The 15,648-nt window shown below is 45.5% G+C and overlaps 1 protein-coding gene across 1 annotated transcript in view; it reads right to left on the bottom strand.

Moving 5' to 3' along the window:
* The window catches only part of srp72 (signal recognition particle 72), a 65,840-nt gene that overhangs the window by 22,881 nt on the left and 27,311 nt on the right, over nucleotides 1-15,648 (bottom strand). The window contains exons 7-12 of the mRNA XM_055643805.1: nucleotides 14,960-15,084; nucleotides 14,819-14,876; nucleotides 12,775-12,906; nucleotides 9,742-9,870; nucleotides 1,032-1,104; nucleotides 773-837 (exon numbers count right to left, since the gene is read on the bottom strand). Coding sequence (XP_055499780.1) covers nucleotides 773-837; nucleotides 1,032-1,104; nucleotides 9,742-9,870; nucleotides 12,775-12,906; nucleotides 14,819-14,876; nucleotides 14,960-15,084 — 582 coding nt within the window. The remainder of the gene's footprint in view (nucleotides 1-772; nucleotides 838-1,031; nucleotides 1,105-9,741; nucleotides 9,871-12,774; nucleotides 12,907-14,818; nucleotides 14,877-14,959; nucleotides 15,085-15,648) is intronic.

Here is a 15,648-nt window from a genome sequence, read left to right as displayed (position 1 = left end):
TAATGGTGAAGATAGACACAAAATGCTGGAGTAACTCAGGCAGCATTTCTGGATAGAAGGAATGGGTGACGTTTTGGTGACGAATGGGTGACCCTTCTTCGGATAAATAATGGCAAACTATGAGTCCATGTACAAAATGTGTGATTGGGCCACACGCACTGCCAGAGTCAGCATGCGATCTATCATAAGTATTCTGAGCTAAAACCAGGCAAAGGCGGGACAATAAAATATCAATATCTTTAACATAAGTTAGGATCAGAGGAATCCAAGTGTGGGAAATAATGTAGGAAGGAACTGCAGATGCTGGTTTAAACTGAAGATAGACACAAAATGCTGGAGTAACTCAGCGGGACAGGTAGCATCTCTGAATAGAAGGAATGGGTGACATTTTGGGTCAAGACCCTTCTTCAGAATTACAGGTTTTTTTCTGATAAATGATAAATCTGAATTAAACTGGCAAAGTAAAGTGCATGGAATGATGACTCGGAACCACCGATTATGCTGGGTACACATAACAGCCAGACATGTCACTTGATATAACCATATAATAACCATATAACCATATAACAATTACAGCACGGAAACAGGCCATCTCGACCCTTCTAGTCCGTGCCGAACACATAATCTCCCCTAGTCCCATATACCTGCGCTCAGACCATAACCCTCCATTCCCTTCCCATCCATATAACTATCCAATTTAATATAACTATCCAATTTAATATAACTATCCAATTTGATATCATTTTCACCACAACACGATTTTAAAACTTACCATCCCAAGTTTGTTTGTCTTCTCATCAATTGATCTTAAGATGTCACATGCTTTTGTAACATGACCTTTAGGAAAGAGAATGAGAGGTAAACAAGAGAACACAACAAACAGCTTAATATCAAACACCCATTTTCAATGTTTTTCCACTCTACACTCAGATGAATGGCCGTTTATGATCAATTATTGAACAGCAATTACAAAAGGGTTGTTAATTCATTAAAATACAGTTTTGTTACCATCTACGGAGCAGGATGCCCACCTTGGACAAGATATAACTGTGCCACTGTCATCTTCAATTCAACTTCATTTTCTGGGTGGTGCTCCAAGAAATCCTTCAAGTCAAAATGCATCAAAATACTTATATTAACTCATGGTTCTTAAACAACAAAATAAAAATGGTTACATCACAGTAAAGCACTGTAATAAGAGTTTTTCCACAACAGCCTGCGGCTCATTGCGCTGTGGCCAGTAACACTACAGTTAAAGCCTCATAGCACTGTGACCAGTAATGCTACATTTAAAGCCTCATAGCACTGTGACCAGTAATGCTACAGTTAAAGCCTCATGGCACTGTGGCCGGTAGCACAATGTCTAAAGGCTCATGGCGCTGTGACCAGTAACACTACTGTTAAAGCCTCATGGTGCTGTGGCCAATAACACTGCATTTAAAGCCTCATGGCTCTGTGGTCGGTAACACTATGTCTCAAGCAGGGGTCAGCAACCTACGGCCCCCAGGCCCAATGCGACCCCTAACCAGAAATCATCCGGCCCGCCAAGCTCTGGCTGCACCACATCTTGCGCAAAGCCGCCGGCACGGCCGCGCACCTTCTGTGAACGCAAGAAAGAACTGCAGATGCTGGAAAAATCGAAGGTAGACAAAAATGCTGGTGAAACTCAGCAGGTGAGACATGCAAGGATTGCATGAGGCTGCCTCACCCACTGAGTTTCTCCAGCATTTTTGTCTACTTTCTGTGAACACGTGATTTGATGCCTGCCATCCGGGGCGGGATCCATGTGTACATGTGATAGATGTGGCCCGCCATCCACTCACAGACATGCGTCCTGACTCCCTGGTCTAAAGGCTCTCAGCGCTGTGGCCAGTAGCGATATGTTTAAAACTGTGGCCGATAGCAAAGTGGGGGTGGGGGGGCTGGCTCGGATGCCTCTGCCATTGGTTGCAGTTTGAATTGTGAGGCAGCGCTATTGGCCAGAACTTAACGGCAGTTCTTTTCAACGGCTGATTTATGCCGATATAAAGGCAGGCGCTAGTAAGCCATAAGTTAGTTCATGTATGGGAGGGGTTCACCGACGGGCTGAACCTCGTCTCCGGGGTGAACCTCATCTTCTCTGCCTCTGATCAGCGCCGCGGATGGAGGCAGAGAAAGACAGAGGCGCGCTGTTGTAAAACAGACCTTGCGCATTCCGAGACAAGTATTGTTTTTGTTCTCTTTCTTGCCAATAAATCTGATTTGTAACTGAACAGACGAGTGAGCCTTTTCCTGTTCAACTAGTCAGATCCTTGAACCTTGAACCTGTTCACTTGTAACAATTGGCATAGTCGGCAGGATCTGACGAATAGAATATAATTTTTTTTTGTAAAAAGAAAAGCAAACGAGATGGCGCTGGTGCAGGCCAAGTTCTCCCGCAACGAGCTGCTGCCCTCACTCTAGGGTACTGGGACTGTTCATGCTGGAGAGGGTGTGACTATTGGTCTGTTTATCTTCCCATGGACTTGAGTATTTTGCACAGGAAAATCTGGTGGTACCTCACCAGCGATTTGCAGTGCTGAAGGTAAATGGACCATGTCTTCAAAGCATTTAGGAGAGTTGGATGCAATGCTACCTGGTAGGTGTTGAGTCCTGGGCTTGGTTTGAGATCTTGATCATTATTGCTTAGACATCCTCATGCTGTACAGGCACACTGAAAGTGGTGGTGAATTTTCTTACTAATGAGTGTCTTGTTGAAAGGTTGCTCCTGGGAAGTGACCCACGTATTCCTGAGTCTTGCAATGTATCTTTATTGCTTTAAAGTAGCTTTACACAGTGGGGACAGTTGGGAGAATATCGTTGCTTTGCAGACCTTGCATAAGCTCAATGACTGTCTCCACAACCTCACAAGAAAATAATTTGAAAGGTTCATCATCCGAAAGGGGACTATGAAGGCATGAGAGAGGAGGTGGCCAAGGTAGACTGGAAAGGGATCCTAGCAGGAATGATGGTGGAACAGATCTCAACTACTACCTCAGAAATGACCTGGATCCACTTCAATTTGCCTATTGCCTCAAAAGTTCAACACAATTGTCACATCACTGACTCCCTACTCTCCTTGGGACCATCTTCATAACAGTAACACATGCTTCACTCTGCTGTCTATTACACCAGCTCAGCATTTAACACAATCATGCCCTACAAACTTGTCACCAAGTTCCAAGAACTTACTTTCCTTTGCAACTGGATCCCTGACTTAAGCATCAGCAGACCTCAATCTTTACACTAATAATATCTTCTCCTCACTATCAACACAGCTGCACCTCAAAGCTGAGTGCTCATCCCCGTGCTGTGCTCTCTTTACACCCATGACTGCGTGGCTAAGCACAGCTCCAATGCAATTCCACTGCAGGGGAATGCAAGAGGCTGCAGAGGTGGACTCCCAATTCATTATAGGCACAGTCCTTTGCATCATCGAAAGCACCCACATGGGGTGGTGCCTCAACAAGGCTGAATCTATCATCAAGGATCTATCATTTAGGTAAGGCCCCTTCACGCTGTTACTGTCAGGCAGGAGGAACAGAAGCCTAAACTCCTGCACCCCAGCTCTTGCACTACCATGGACTTGCTTTCAAACTGTTTCTGCAGATCTTGCACTGTGGTAAATGTGATAGTCCGTATAGTCAGGGAACATTGCATGTCTTGTACTTTTTCACCCCGCCATTTTAAAGAATTTATGTTATTTATGTTAAATTTATGCATAATGTATTTCTTGTTTTTTTTCTTTTCATTATATTTTATGATTTATGTGTAATTGTTCTGTGCATTGTCTGTGTCTGTGATGTTGATGCAAGCAAAACTCATTGTACCTGTACCTCACTGTGCTCATGCACATGACAATAAACTCAACTTAAACTCATCAGCCCATTGAATTCTTCAAGACATTTTATGTGTTGCTGAAATTTCTTCCCATCTTTGTGAGCTCTGGAGAATACAATCCTCCTCGAGTCCCAGGAACCCGATCCACCCGCTAAGATTTCAACATGCAGGTAGACTGGGAAGATCAGGTTGGTACTGGACCCCAAGAAAGGGGCTTTGTAGAGTGCCTTTGTGATGGATTCTTAGAACAGCTTTTATTGGAGCCTACCAGGGAGAAGGCAATTCTGGATTAGTGTTATGTAATGAACTGGATTTGATAAAGGACCTTGAGGTTAATGAGCCATTAGGAGGCAGTGACCATGACATGGTCAGGTTTAATCTACAATTGGAGATGGAGAAGAGTAGATCGGAGGTGTCAGTGTTGCAGTTGAATAAAGGGAACTATGGGGCCATGAGGGAGGAGCTGGCCAAAGTTGACTGGAAAGATACACTAGCAGGGATGACAGTGGAACAAAAATGGCAGGTGTTTCTAGGAATAATACAGAAGGTGCAGGATCAGTTCATTCCAAGGAGGAAGAAAGATTCCAAGGGGAGAAAGGGTCGTCAGGGACAGTATAAAAATTAAAGCAAAGAAGTACAAAGTAGCAAAGATGAGCGGGAAGCAAGAGGATTGGGTAATGTTTAAAGAACAGAAGATAACCAAAAAGACAATACGGGGAGAAAAGATGAGGTACGGAGGTAAGCTAGCCAAGAAAATAAAACAGGATAGTAAAAGCTTCTTTGGGTATGTGAAGAGGAAAAAAATTAGTTAGAACAAATTGGACCCTTGAAGACCGAAAAAGGTGAATTTATTATGGGGAACAAGGAAATGGCAGATGAGTTGAACAGGTCTGTCTTCACTAAGGAGGACACAATCTTCCTGATATAGTAGTAGCCAGAGGATCTGGGGTGACCGAGGAACTGAAGAAAATCCACATTAGGCAGGAAATGGTTTTGGATAGACTGATGGGACTGAAGGCTGATAAATCCCCAGGGCCTGATGGTCTGCATCCCAGGTTACTTAAGGAAGTGGCTCTAGAAATCGTGGATGCATTGGTGATGATTTTCCAATGTTCTATAGACTCAGGATCAGTTCCTGTAGGTTGGAGGGTAGCTAGTAGGAAAGGCAGTAGAGAGAAAACAAGGAATTATAGACCAGTTAGCCTGACATCAGTGGCGGGGAAGATGTTGGAGTCAATTATAAAAGATGAGATAGTTGAACATTTGGATAGCAGTAACAGGATCGGTCCGAGTCAGCATGGATTTACAAAGGGGAAATCATGCTTGACTAATCTTCTGGAATTTTTTGAAGATGTAACTAGGAAAATGGACAAGGGAGAGCCAGTGGATGTAGTGTACCTGGACTTTCAGAAAACATTTGATAAAGTCCCACATAGGAGATTAGCGGGCAAATTAGGGCACATGGTATTGGGGGTAGAGTGCTGACATGGATAGAGAAGTGGTTGGCAGACAGGAAACAAAGAGTATGGATTAACGGGTCCCTTTCAGAATGGCAGGCAGTGACAAGTGGGGTACCGCAAGGCTCGGTGCAGGGACCGCAGCTATTTACAATATACATCAATGATTTGGATGAAGGGATTCAAATTAACATTCGCAAATTTGCAGATGACACAAAGCTGGGTGGCAGTGTGAACGGTGAGGAGGATGCTATGAAAATGCAGGGCGACTTGGACAGGTTGGGGGAATGGGAGATGCATGGCAGATGAAGTTTAATGTGGATAAATGTGAGGTTATCCACTTTGGTAGCAAAAACAGGAAGGTAGATTACTATCTTAATGGCGTCAAGTTGGGAAAAGGGGAAGTACAACGGGATCTGGGGGTCCTTGTACATCAGTCTATGAAAGTAAGCATGCAGGTACAGCAGGCAGTGAAGAAAGCGAATGGCATGTTGGCCTTTATAACAAGAGGAATCGAATATAGGAGCAAAGAGGTCTTTCTGCAGTTGTTTGAGAGCCTAAGTGAGAGCACACCTGGAATATTGTGTGCAGTTTTGGTCCCCCAATTTGAGGAAGGAAATCCCTGCTATTGAGGGAGTGCAGTGTAGGGTTACAAGGTTAATTCCCGGTATGGCGGCACTGTCATATGCTGAGAGAATGGAGCAGTTGGGCTTGTACCAGGCACGTGCCGTGAGTAATTACGCAAGGTAGGCAGTCAGTCGGCTTTTAAAAAAAAATTTAAACCGCGCATGCGCAGATTGTTCTCACTGTAAAAAATAAAAATAAGTAACAATTCAATTTTCCCAAGGCTTCTAAATCTCCTTCATTTTGTAATTACTGAATGGGTGGGGGACGGAGGATGGAAACATAGAAATTAGGTGCAGGAGTAGGCCATTCGGCCCTTCGAGCCTGCACCGCCATTCAATATGATCATGGCTGATCATCCAACTCAGTATCCCGTACCTGCCTTCTCTCCATACCCTCTGATCCCCTTAGCCACAAGGGCCACATCTAACTCCCTCTTAAATATAGCCAATGAACTGGCCTCAACTACCCTCTGTGGCAGAGAGTTCCAGAGATTCACTACTCTCTGTGTGAAAAAAGTTCTTCTCATCTCGGTTTTAAAGGATTTCCCCCTTATCCTTAAGCTGTGACCCCTTGTCCTGGACTTCCCCAACATCGGGAACAATCTTCCTGCATCTAGCCTGTCCAACCCCTTAAGAATTTTGTAAGTTTCTATAAGATCCCCTCTCAATCTCCTAAATTCTAGAGTATAAACCAAGTCTATCAAGTCTTTCTTCATAAGACAGTCCTGACATCCCAGGAATCAGTCTGGTGAACCTTCTCTGCACTCCCTCTATGGCAATAATGTCCTTCTTCAGATTTGGAGACCAAAACTGTACGCAATACTCCAGGTGTGGTTTCACCAAGACCCTGTACAACTGCAGTAGAACCTCCCTGCTTCTATACTCAAATCCTTTTGCTATGAAAGCCAACATACCATTCGCTTTCTTTACTGCCTGCTGCACCTGCATGCCTACCTTCAATGACTGGTGTACCATGACACCCAGGTCTCGCTGCATCTCCCCCTTTCCCAATCGGCCACCATTTAGATAATAGTCTGCTTTCCCGTTTTTGCCACCAAAATGGATAACCTCACATTTATCCACATTATACTGCATCTGCCACACATTTGCCCACTCACCCAGCCTATCCAAGTCACCTTGCAGTCTCCTAGCATCCTCCTCACAGCTAACACTGCCCCCCAGCTTAGTGTCATCCGCAAACCTGGAGATATTGCCTTCAATTCCCTCATCCAGATCATTAATATATATTGTAAATAGCTGGGGTCCCAGCACTGAGCCTTGCGGTACCCCACTAGTCACTGCCTGCCATTGTGAAAAGGACCCGTTTACTCCTACTCTTTGCTTCCTGTTTGTCAGCCAGGTGGAGAGAGGGTGTGAAAAACGGGAGCACACCGGGACGTTGAATCAGTTGTCATCTTATTGAATGACAATACTAATTCAAGGGACCAATTGGAGGGAGAGTTCCTTTCACAGCGTGTGGAGAGTCTGTGCCAGGGGTTAAAGATGCGGGGAGGGCAGGAGTATTGAGAAGGAGGGGGTCGGAGATCATGTCAGACCGCTGCCGCAGCGCTCCGGGCACGGACAGCAGAACTGGCCGCCACTTTAGGGGAGGGAAGCAGCTCGGGTGATTGCGAGCGGCCGCCGGGACCCAACAGCAGAACCGGCTGCCACGTCAGCACCTTCTGCCGGCCCACTCACCTCTGGCAGTGCTCTCTGTCTGAACACCTCTCACCTACCGCTCGCCGGCCTCACTCATGCCAGCCGCTTCCCGCAAATCCTTAAATTCCCAGAGCCGAGTAACCTCAATTGGTCCCTTGAGCGCGCGGTTGGAATTTAAGGATTTGCGAGAAGCGGCTGACATGAGTGAGGCCGGCAAGCAGCAGGACAGAGGTTTTCAGACGGAGTACTGCCAGAGGTGTGAGGGGACCGGCAGAAGGGGCTGTCCGGTCCCGGTGACCACTCGCAGCCACCCGAGCTAATTCACTCCCCGGCCAAAATGCGGTGGCTCCGTGCCTGGAGCGTCACAAGTGGGTTACTGGCCCCGATCCCCTCCTTCACAACGTTCCTGCCCTCCCCGGGCCTGAGTCCTCAAACGCTGTGAAAGGAGCTCTCCCCCCACCCCGGGAAATATGGTATTTAAAAACATATAGCACCAAGAAATGAACTTACCACGTTATTGGTACACAAACTCCAATCTTCTCTCTTTGTTTCGTAAGATACTCTTAAAATAATGACAATCCATATTTGAAAAACCCGCCAAGAAACTCGCGCTGTGCATGCGCAGTAGGCTGCTGTGCCTGCGCAGTACAGCAAAGGCAGAATTTCAGCTGCCTTCAGCCCCGCTTGTCATTGACGGCTTGAAGCAGCACTGCGGCACGTGGGCTGCACAGACCTTCCCGTGTTGAAAGTGCTGCGGATGAAAAGCACGGAAAATTATGCCTACCTAAGAGATCAATCTCTTAGATAGGCATAATTCTCCCATGCCTTTACTATTTATATTTAATAATTGTCATTTCATAATTTTAGTCAGGGTAGGCAGTGCCTACCTTCCCTATCCTAACGGCAGGTGCCTGGCTTATACACTCTGGAGTTTAGAAGGATTAGAGGGAATCTCATTGAAACATATAAGATTGTTAAGGGTTTGGACACGCTAGATGCAGGAAACATATTCCCGATGTTGGGGGAGACCAGAACCACCGGCCACAGTTTAAGAATAAGGAGTAAGCCATTTAGAACGGAGACGAGGAAACACTTTTTCATCACAGAGAGTGGTGAGTCTGTGGCATTCTCTGTCTCAGATGGCGGTGGATACGGGTCTTCTGAATGTTTTCAAGAGAGAGCTAGATAGGGCTCTTAAAAATAGCGGAGTCAGGGGATATGGGGAGAAGGCAGGAACGGGGTACTGATTAGGGATGATCAGCCATGATCACATTGAATGGCGGTGCTGGCTCAAAGTGCCGAATGGCCTACTCCTGCACCTATTGTCTATTGAACAACAGCAGCGACGACTGGAATGTGCCCCGGTAGCACCGACTCGCACCACAGGACTCCCAAGGGACCGTGGAGTAGGCCCAGCCTGAGAGGACCGCCGTGAAGAACAATGAAGGGCCCGGCATGGGCGCGGGGGGGGGGGGGGGGAGAGTGGGAGAACCAAGGGGAACCCGGCGTGTGAGAGGGGGGCACTCTAGTTTTAGAATCCTCTGTCCAGGGGGATAAGTCTTCGTTCGTTTGTGTGTTTGTTCATTTGTTTTGGTGAAGCCCTTCAGCATTGATTTCTTTACGGCAACATTCTGTTGTGTTTCCTGTCCGTGTTTCTTGCTGGCTGGCCCTGCCTTGCCAGAGGGTTGTGTAGGAAAGAACTGCAGATGCTGGTTTAAATCAAAGGTAGACACAAAATGCTGGAGTAACTCAGCAGGACAGGCAGCATCTCTGGAGAGAAGGAATGGGTGACCTTTTGGGTTGAGACCCTTCTTCATATTGAAAACCGAAACATCAGCATTCCTTCTCTCCAGAGATGCTGCCTGTCCCGCTGAGTTACTTCAGCATTTTGTGTCTACCTTGCCAGAGGGTTGTGCATATATCAGTTTATCACATTTGAAGAACTGATATTGTTCATTTAATGTACTATTAATTATTATATATTTATTTGTGTTATTGCATTAATTGGCATGTAAAGCTGCAGCAAGTAAGAATGTCATTCCCTGTACATGTGACAATTAAACACTATTGACTTGGCTCTTAATGAAGCCAGCATATATCAAATGTAACGACAATCTGTGATATTTCCCAGCCAGGCTTACCTCCAGTAGCTCGATTGCCTTGGTGTGCTGTTTCTCTCGACACATTTGTGCAGCCTGAATTAACACTGGAAGTGGTGTCATTGGATCCTGTTTCTGCAAACTTGATGTCAGCTTTCGACACTGGTCAGCCTGCGTACAAATTAAGCCGGCGTATTTATTTACAACAATTTATCCTAGAAATATGAGAGCACTGATATAATATCAAAACTTTTAAACACTGTTCTATTCTGGGTCCTATCCAATGTTAACATGGTCGGCATGAACGAGGTGGGCCGAAGGGTCTGCTTCCCTGCTGTACATGACACCATGCAAATAAAATGATTGTACATGACGCCATGCAAATAAAATGATTGTAGACTTGATCGAGCACTAACAAGTTCATAGAAGAGCAGACCAGGGAACGTCAAAATTAATTGATAGATTTTGTAGTAGTGGCAAATTACTTAAAACAAATTCTTCCTTAAGTTATGGATATTTGCTCCCTGTCCAAATTCATCTGGAATAAGCTAATGTTTCAGAATGCTGCAGTAGGCAGCAACTCTACTGCTGACCCACCATGTTGCCCAAGCATTCTCAACCAAGTTACATGACCAGGGAACCCAGAACTGATCCCTACGGCACACCGCTGGTCACAGATCTCCAACATGAACAAAGTCTTCACCTACACACCAAGCCAATTTGTGTCCGATTGGCAAGCTCATTCTGCTTTAATTTTAGAGATACAGCATGGAAACATAGAAAATAGGTGCAGGAGGAGGTCATTCGGCCCTTCGAGCCAGCACCGCCATTCATTGTGATCATGGCTGATCATGGCCCTTTCAGCCCACCGGGTCCACGCCGACCAGCAATCCCCGCACATTAACACCATCCTAAACCCACTAGGGACAATTTTTACATTTACCAAGCCAATTAACCTACATACAACCTGTATGTCTTTGGAGTGTGGGAGGAAACTGAAGATCTCGGAGAAACCCCACGCAGGTCATGGGGAGAACGTACAAACTCCGTACAGGCAGCACCTGTAGTCAGGATTGAACCCGGGTCTCCGGCGCTGCATTTGCTGTAAGGCAGCAACTCTACTGCTGCGCCACCATGACCGCCCTATGGTCCCATAATATCTGACCTGGACTAGCCTAGCATACAGGACCTTGTCAAAAGCCTTGCTAAACATATGTAGACAACTGCCATGCCTTCCTCAATCCTCTTACATGCACAAAGCCATGATCTGTAATCAGATCTTGCCTTTACAAAATCCGATAGACCCCGTCTCCCAGAATCCCGTCCAATAACTTTCCAAGTACTATATAACCATATAATATAACCATATAACAATTACAGCACGGAAACAGGCCATCTCGGCCCTACAAGTCCATGCCGACCAAAAAAGTACTGATGTTAGGGTCACCAGCATATAGTTCCCTGGCTTGTCCTCGCAAACTTTCTTAAGGTATCACATTAGACATCTTACAATCTTCCAGTACCTCACCCATGGCTAAGGAAGATACAAAATTATCTGCCAGGGACCCAACAATTGTGTTCCTTGCTTCCCACAACGTCCAAGGATCTACTTGGTCAGGCCTCAGGGATTGAATTTCCATGACCTTGGTCAAGACAAGTTTAGTTTGTTCAAGACACTTCACACGCACTTCTCTCTAATGACCTCCATTTTCACGGGGCTTATTCCCTCATCTTTACTATGGATGTTCAGTCAATCTACACCTCCATCCCCCGCCAGGAAGGCCTCGAAACCCTCAGTTTCATCTTCAACCACAAAACCAGCCAATGTCCCTCTATGAACACTCTCCTCCGCCTAGCAGAGTTGGTCCTCACTCTCAACAACTTCTTCGACTCCTCCCGCATGCTCCAAATGGGCATTCGTAGGGTCCCCAGCTATGCCTGCCTCTTTGTAGGGTTCGTCAAACAATCCCTATCCCCGAACTCTATCTCCGCGACATTGCCGACTGTATCGGGGTAACCTCCAGGGCCTATGCTGAACTCATGGACTTCATTAACTTCACTACTCATTTCCATCCTGCACTCAAAATCACTTGGACCATCTCCGACACCTCCTTCCCCTTTCTTGATCTCATTGTCTCCATTACAGCAAATAGGGTACTGCACCTCTACCCCCATTGAGCACATTAGACTGTGTCTATGGAACTGATGGGCTACAATACTAACTATATTTTGCACTCAGTATCTTGGCCTTCCCTCTACCTATTGTAGGTGAGTTTGGCTTGATTGTTTTTAAGTATAGTATTATTGATCTGTGAAACCAAAGAGTGCAAGTGAGGTCTGAAATGAATGCTTCTCATCTGTATTTGCTACAGAGGACATTAAAGTTGAACAATTCAGGAAGGGGACAGTGGAATCCTAGAACAATACAAATGTAGATGTATTGAGCTACGGGAGGCGAGGATGAGACTGCTAGAAATATTCATATCTTTAGTGTTGAGTGTTGAGTGATCTACACTAGTCACAGAGCACTTGATGACTGGGGCAGCTACAGGTGGGGTACTATTATTCAACAAGGGCAGCAACATTATGCCAGGTAACAACAGATTTACGATCAAACCTCAGTGGCAGGGATACTGGTGCAAAATATTCTGAGGGGCAAATTAATCAGCATTTGAAGCATGGATTAATCAAGGAGAAGTATGGCTTTATGAAGCCGAGATTCTGTTAACAAATTTGATATTTTGAACAGGTGATCCTAGAGTGCTGCCAAGTTGTTTGGTAGATGTCTTAGGTCAGGCTAATGACAAAATTGTACACGAGTGATTTGTCCAAAAGGCAAGACCTGTGGCGTCCAGAGCAATTTGCAAATCTACGCATTTTGGCTTGGTTTACTGGAGGCACATGGTTTCAGAAACAAAAGCAGATAGATGACAGGTTTCGGCGAGGACTGTCAATACCGCATTGTTGAAACCGATGACCCAGCAGTTTCAGTCTCCTGATACTTTAATTCTGTGTCCCAGTGTACCATAGAATTAACGAGATGCTATGAAGATTTGCGATACACTTACACCTTACCTGGTTTGTATGCATGGCTAACAAAGCTTTGTTGACTTCTATAGCCTGTAGCTGTCGGTGGGTGAGTTTATGCTCCACTCCTTCTGCATTGGTCAGTTTCACTTTTTTCTTTGAATCAAACACATTTTGGTCCTGCAGGAAACAATTTGAGACTTGCGTTGGAAGCTTTCAGGACCAACATAAAATTATAACGGCGGGAGTGTCCTGGGGAGCCACGTGGGGCTAATCCACCTGCCGAACAACCTCCCCAGCAATCCAGACTCTCTCCACAGGTCGCCCAGGGGACTGCGAGGCATGCCTGTGCCGAAGGAACCTCAGCGGCGGCAGCTTGAGCCTCGACGGCAATGGGAGCCTGGGCGGTGTTGGGGCCTCAGCAGGAACCTTGGCGGCAGCCTTGCTGGCGGCTGGGTCCTCGGCCGCAACGGGAACTTCGGTGGCGGTGGAAAGTGAAGGGGCTGGGCGAGGAAGACAATGGGGACATGGTATGGGGGACCACTGTGAAGAACAATGGAGGATCCGGCATGGGGGGGGCCGCAGTGAGGGATGGTGGGAGAACAAAGGGGGAACCGGTGAGGGGGAGGGAGGGAAACACTCTAGTTTAGGATCCTTTGCCCAAGGGATGTCTGCGTTTGTTCGTTCGTTCTGGTTTAGGCAATGTGTACACGGCAGCCAGCCAACAGTCTCTTGTCTTTTTATTTATTTTTACCACTTTTAATTTCAAGTTTTTGTGTACCTTGATGTGTGTGTGACTGTTGGCAGATCAATTTCCCTCTGGGGATTTTTAAGGTTTATTGTATCGTATTGTAAATGTGTAGGAAGGAACTGCAAATGCTGGTTCACACCAAAGATAGACACAAAATGCTGGAGTAACTCAGCGGGACAGACAGCATCTCTGGATAGAAGGAATGGGTGACTTACGTTTCGAGACCCTTCACACTGAGTCAAGGGAAAGGGAGTCTAGAGAATATGAAAGGGTAAGGTGTGAAAACAACAGATCAAAGCAGATGATAAGGAAATGTAGAATGATTCATTGTCGGCAGAGAGAAAGGTGACAAGGTTTGTCTGCTTTGACCTGTCGTTTTACCACGTTACTCTTCTAAAAAGCATGAAATTATTAAAGGAGTATGGGAAATGGAGATTATAAGGAGGTCCAAACTACTTTTCACAAAAAAAAAAAATCTCACGACTTAAAACATCCTTTATAAAGCACAAATCTTATTTCTTACTTCAACATTGAAATTAGATGAACTCATTGCTGCTTAAAAGTTGACATGGCAACCTGTTAGAAACAGGTAGATCTCAGAAAACTCTATAATCGATTGAAAAAGTCTGTTAAACAATTTAAAAAAAGCCTTGATAAGATTTAAGTAATCATCACAACTTTTGCATGGCTTTTTGAACTAATCGAAGCATGTACCAGAAAATGTACAAACTCTGAACAAAATTACTATTTTAAAGCACAAAATGAGTAGGTGGTTTATGCCCAAGAACACGTGTGGGGCCTCAGTTTATGTCTCATCTGAAAATGGACACGGGCCAGTCCCTCCCCCTCTATACACTGACCCTCACCCCTGCACTGTAGCATTCAGCTGTGCCTTTCCCTCAGATCAGCATCAGGACTGCTGAATCTGTCGACCCCCGGCTCAGTGGGAACTGTGACCATGCCCACACTCTCATTCTTGTCCAGGCTGACACGGTGCTCACCACTGCGTCCTCCTTCAGCAGAGCTGGCTGAGGGCAATTACCACCATGAACAATCAACCGGGTAATTTCACACTGTGCGGGTGTTACCCTCTGGAGTTCACTGATGGGCTTCAGAAATCATTTCAAAACCAGGTCGCAGTTTTGATAAATCTGGCAGCAACAGCTATGATTTGATTTGCTTTGATGAGATTTGAGCATGTCTCAAATGAAAATGAAATGATGATTGGCAGAACTCTGCAGTCATGCATTCCATAACTCAAATTGAAAAAAGACTTGGATCAACTCAGCAAGTGGGTGAAAGAACAGCTCATGGATATTAATTCAGAGACGTGCAAGGTACCTTGTTGAGTGTGATGATATTATTGGCAGTCACAGCAAGGAGTCCAACATCCGAGGGCCTGCAACAATGGAAGAAAAGAAAAATGAGACCCCAAAATGGTTATCTTTCACATGGCTGATTAGCAAATCTTTTATTTCTTACTTCAGTTTGATCACTTGATTATAAAGTTGCACGGCATCATCATTCCGGCCTTGGAGTTGCATAACATAGGCCATCTGGGCATGGATTATTGCCAGCTCGGCATCAATTTCCTCATCATTTATATCCTACAGAGAGAATCCAGCATTAGCATAAATACAAAAAATCAAGTGGAAAATAAATACACCATCTGAAATTAAATCTGGCATTTGCACACACTTTGCAGATCACACAGGAGGAACAAACTGAGCAGTAAAGTGAAGAGGATGGTTTCATGCACTGTATCAGAGAAAGCTTCCCAAATCAGCATGTTAAGGAGAGAAGGGAACAGCTGTTTAAGACATTTTACTTCACAATGATTAAGAGTTTATTAATGATCTCAGAGTAAAGATTACTGTCGGGTAGAGTCAAAATACAGGCATAGTCAATTGTATGGAAACAGGCCATAGAGTGACACAGTGTGGAAACAGGCCGTTCTGCCCAACGCGCCCACACCGGCCAACAATGTCCCAGCTACACTAGTTCCACTTGCCTGCCCTTGGTCCTTATCCCTCCAAACCTGTCCAACTGTTTCTTAAATGGCGGGATAGTCCCAGCCTAAACTACCTCCTCTGGCAGCTTGTTCCATGCACCCACCACCTTTTGTTTGAAAAAGTTACCCATCGGATTCCTATTAAATATTTTCCCCTTCA

The sequence above is a fragment of the Leucoraja erinacea genome, chromosome 1, assembly GCF_028641065.1.
Source record: "Leucoraja erinacea ecotype New England chromosome 1, Leri_hhj_1, whole genome shotgun sequence".
NCBI lineage: Eukaryota > Metazoa > Chordata > Chondrichthyes > Rajiformes > Rajidae > Leucoraja > Leucoraja erinaceus.
This window is presented reverse-complemented; position numbering and strand designations above follow the sequence as displayed.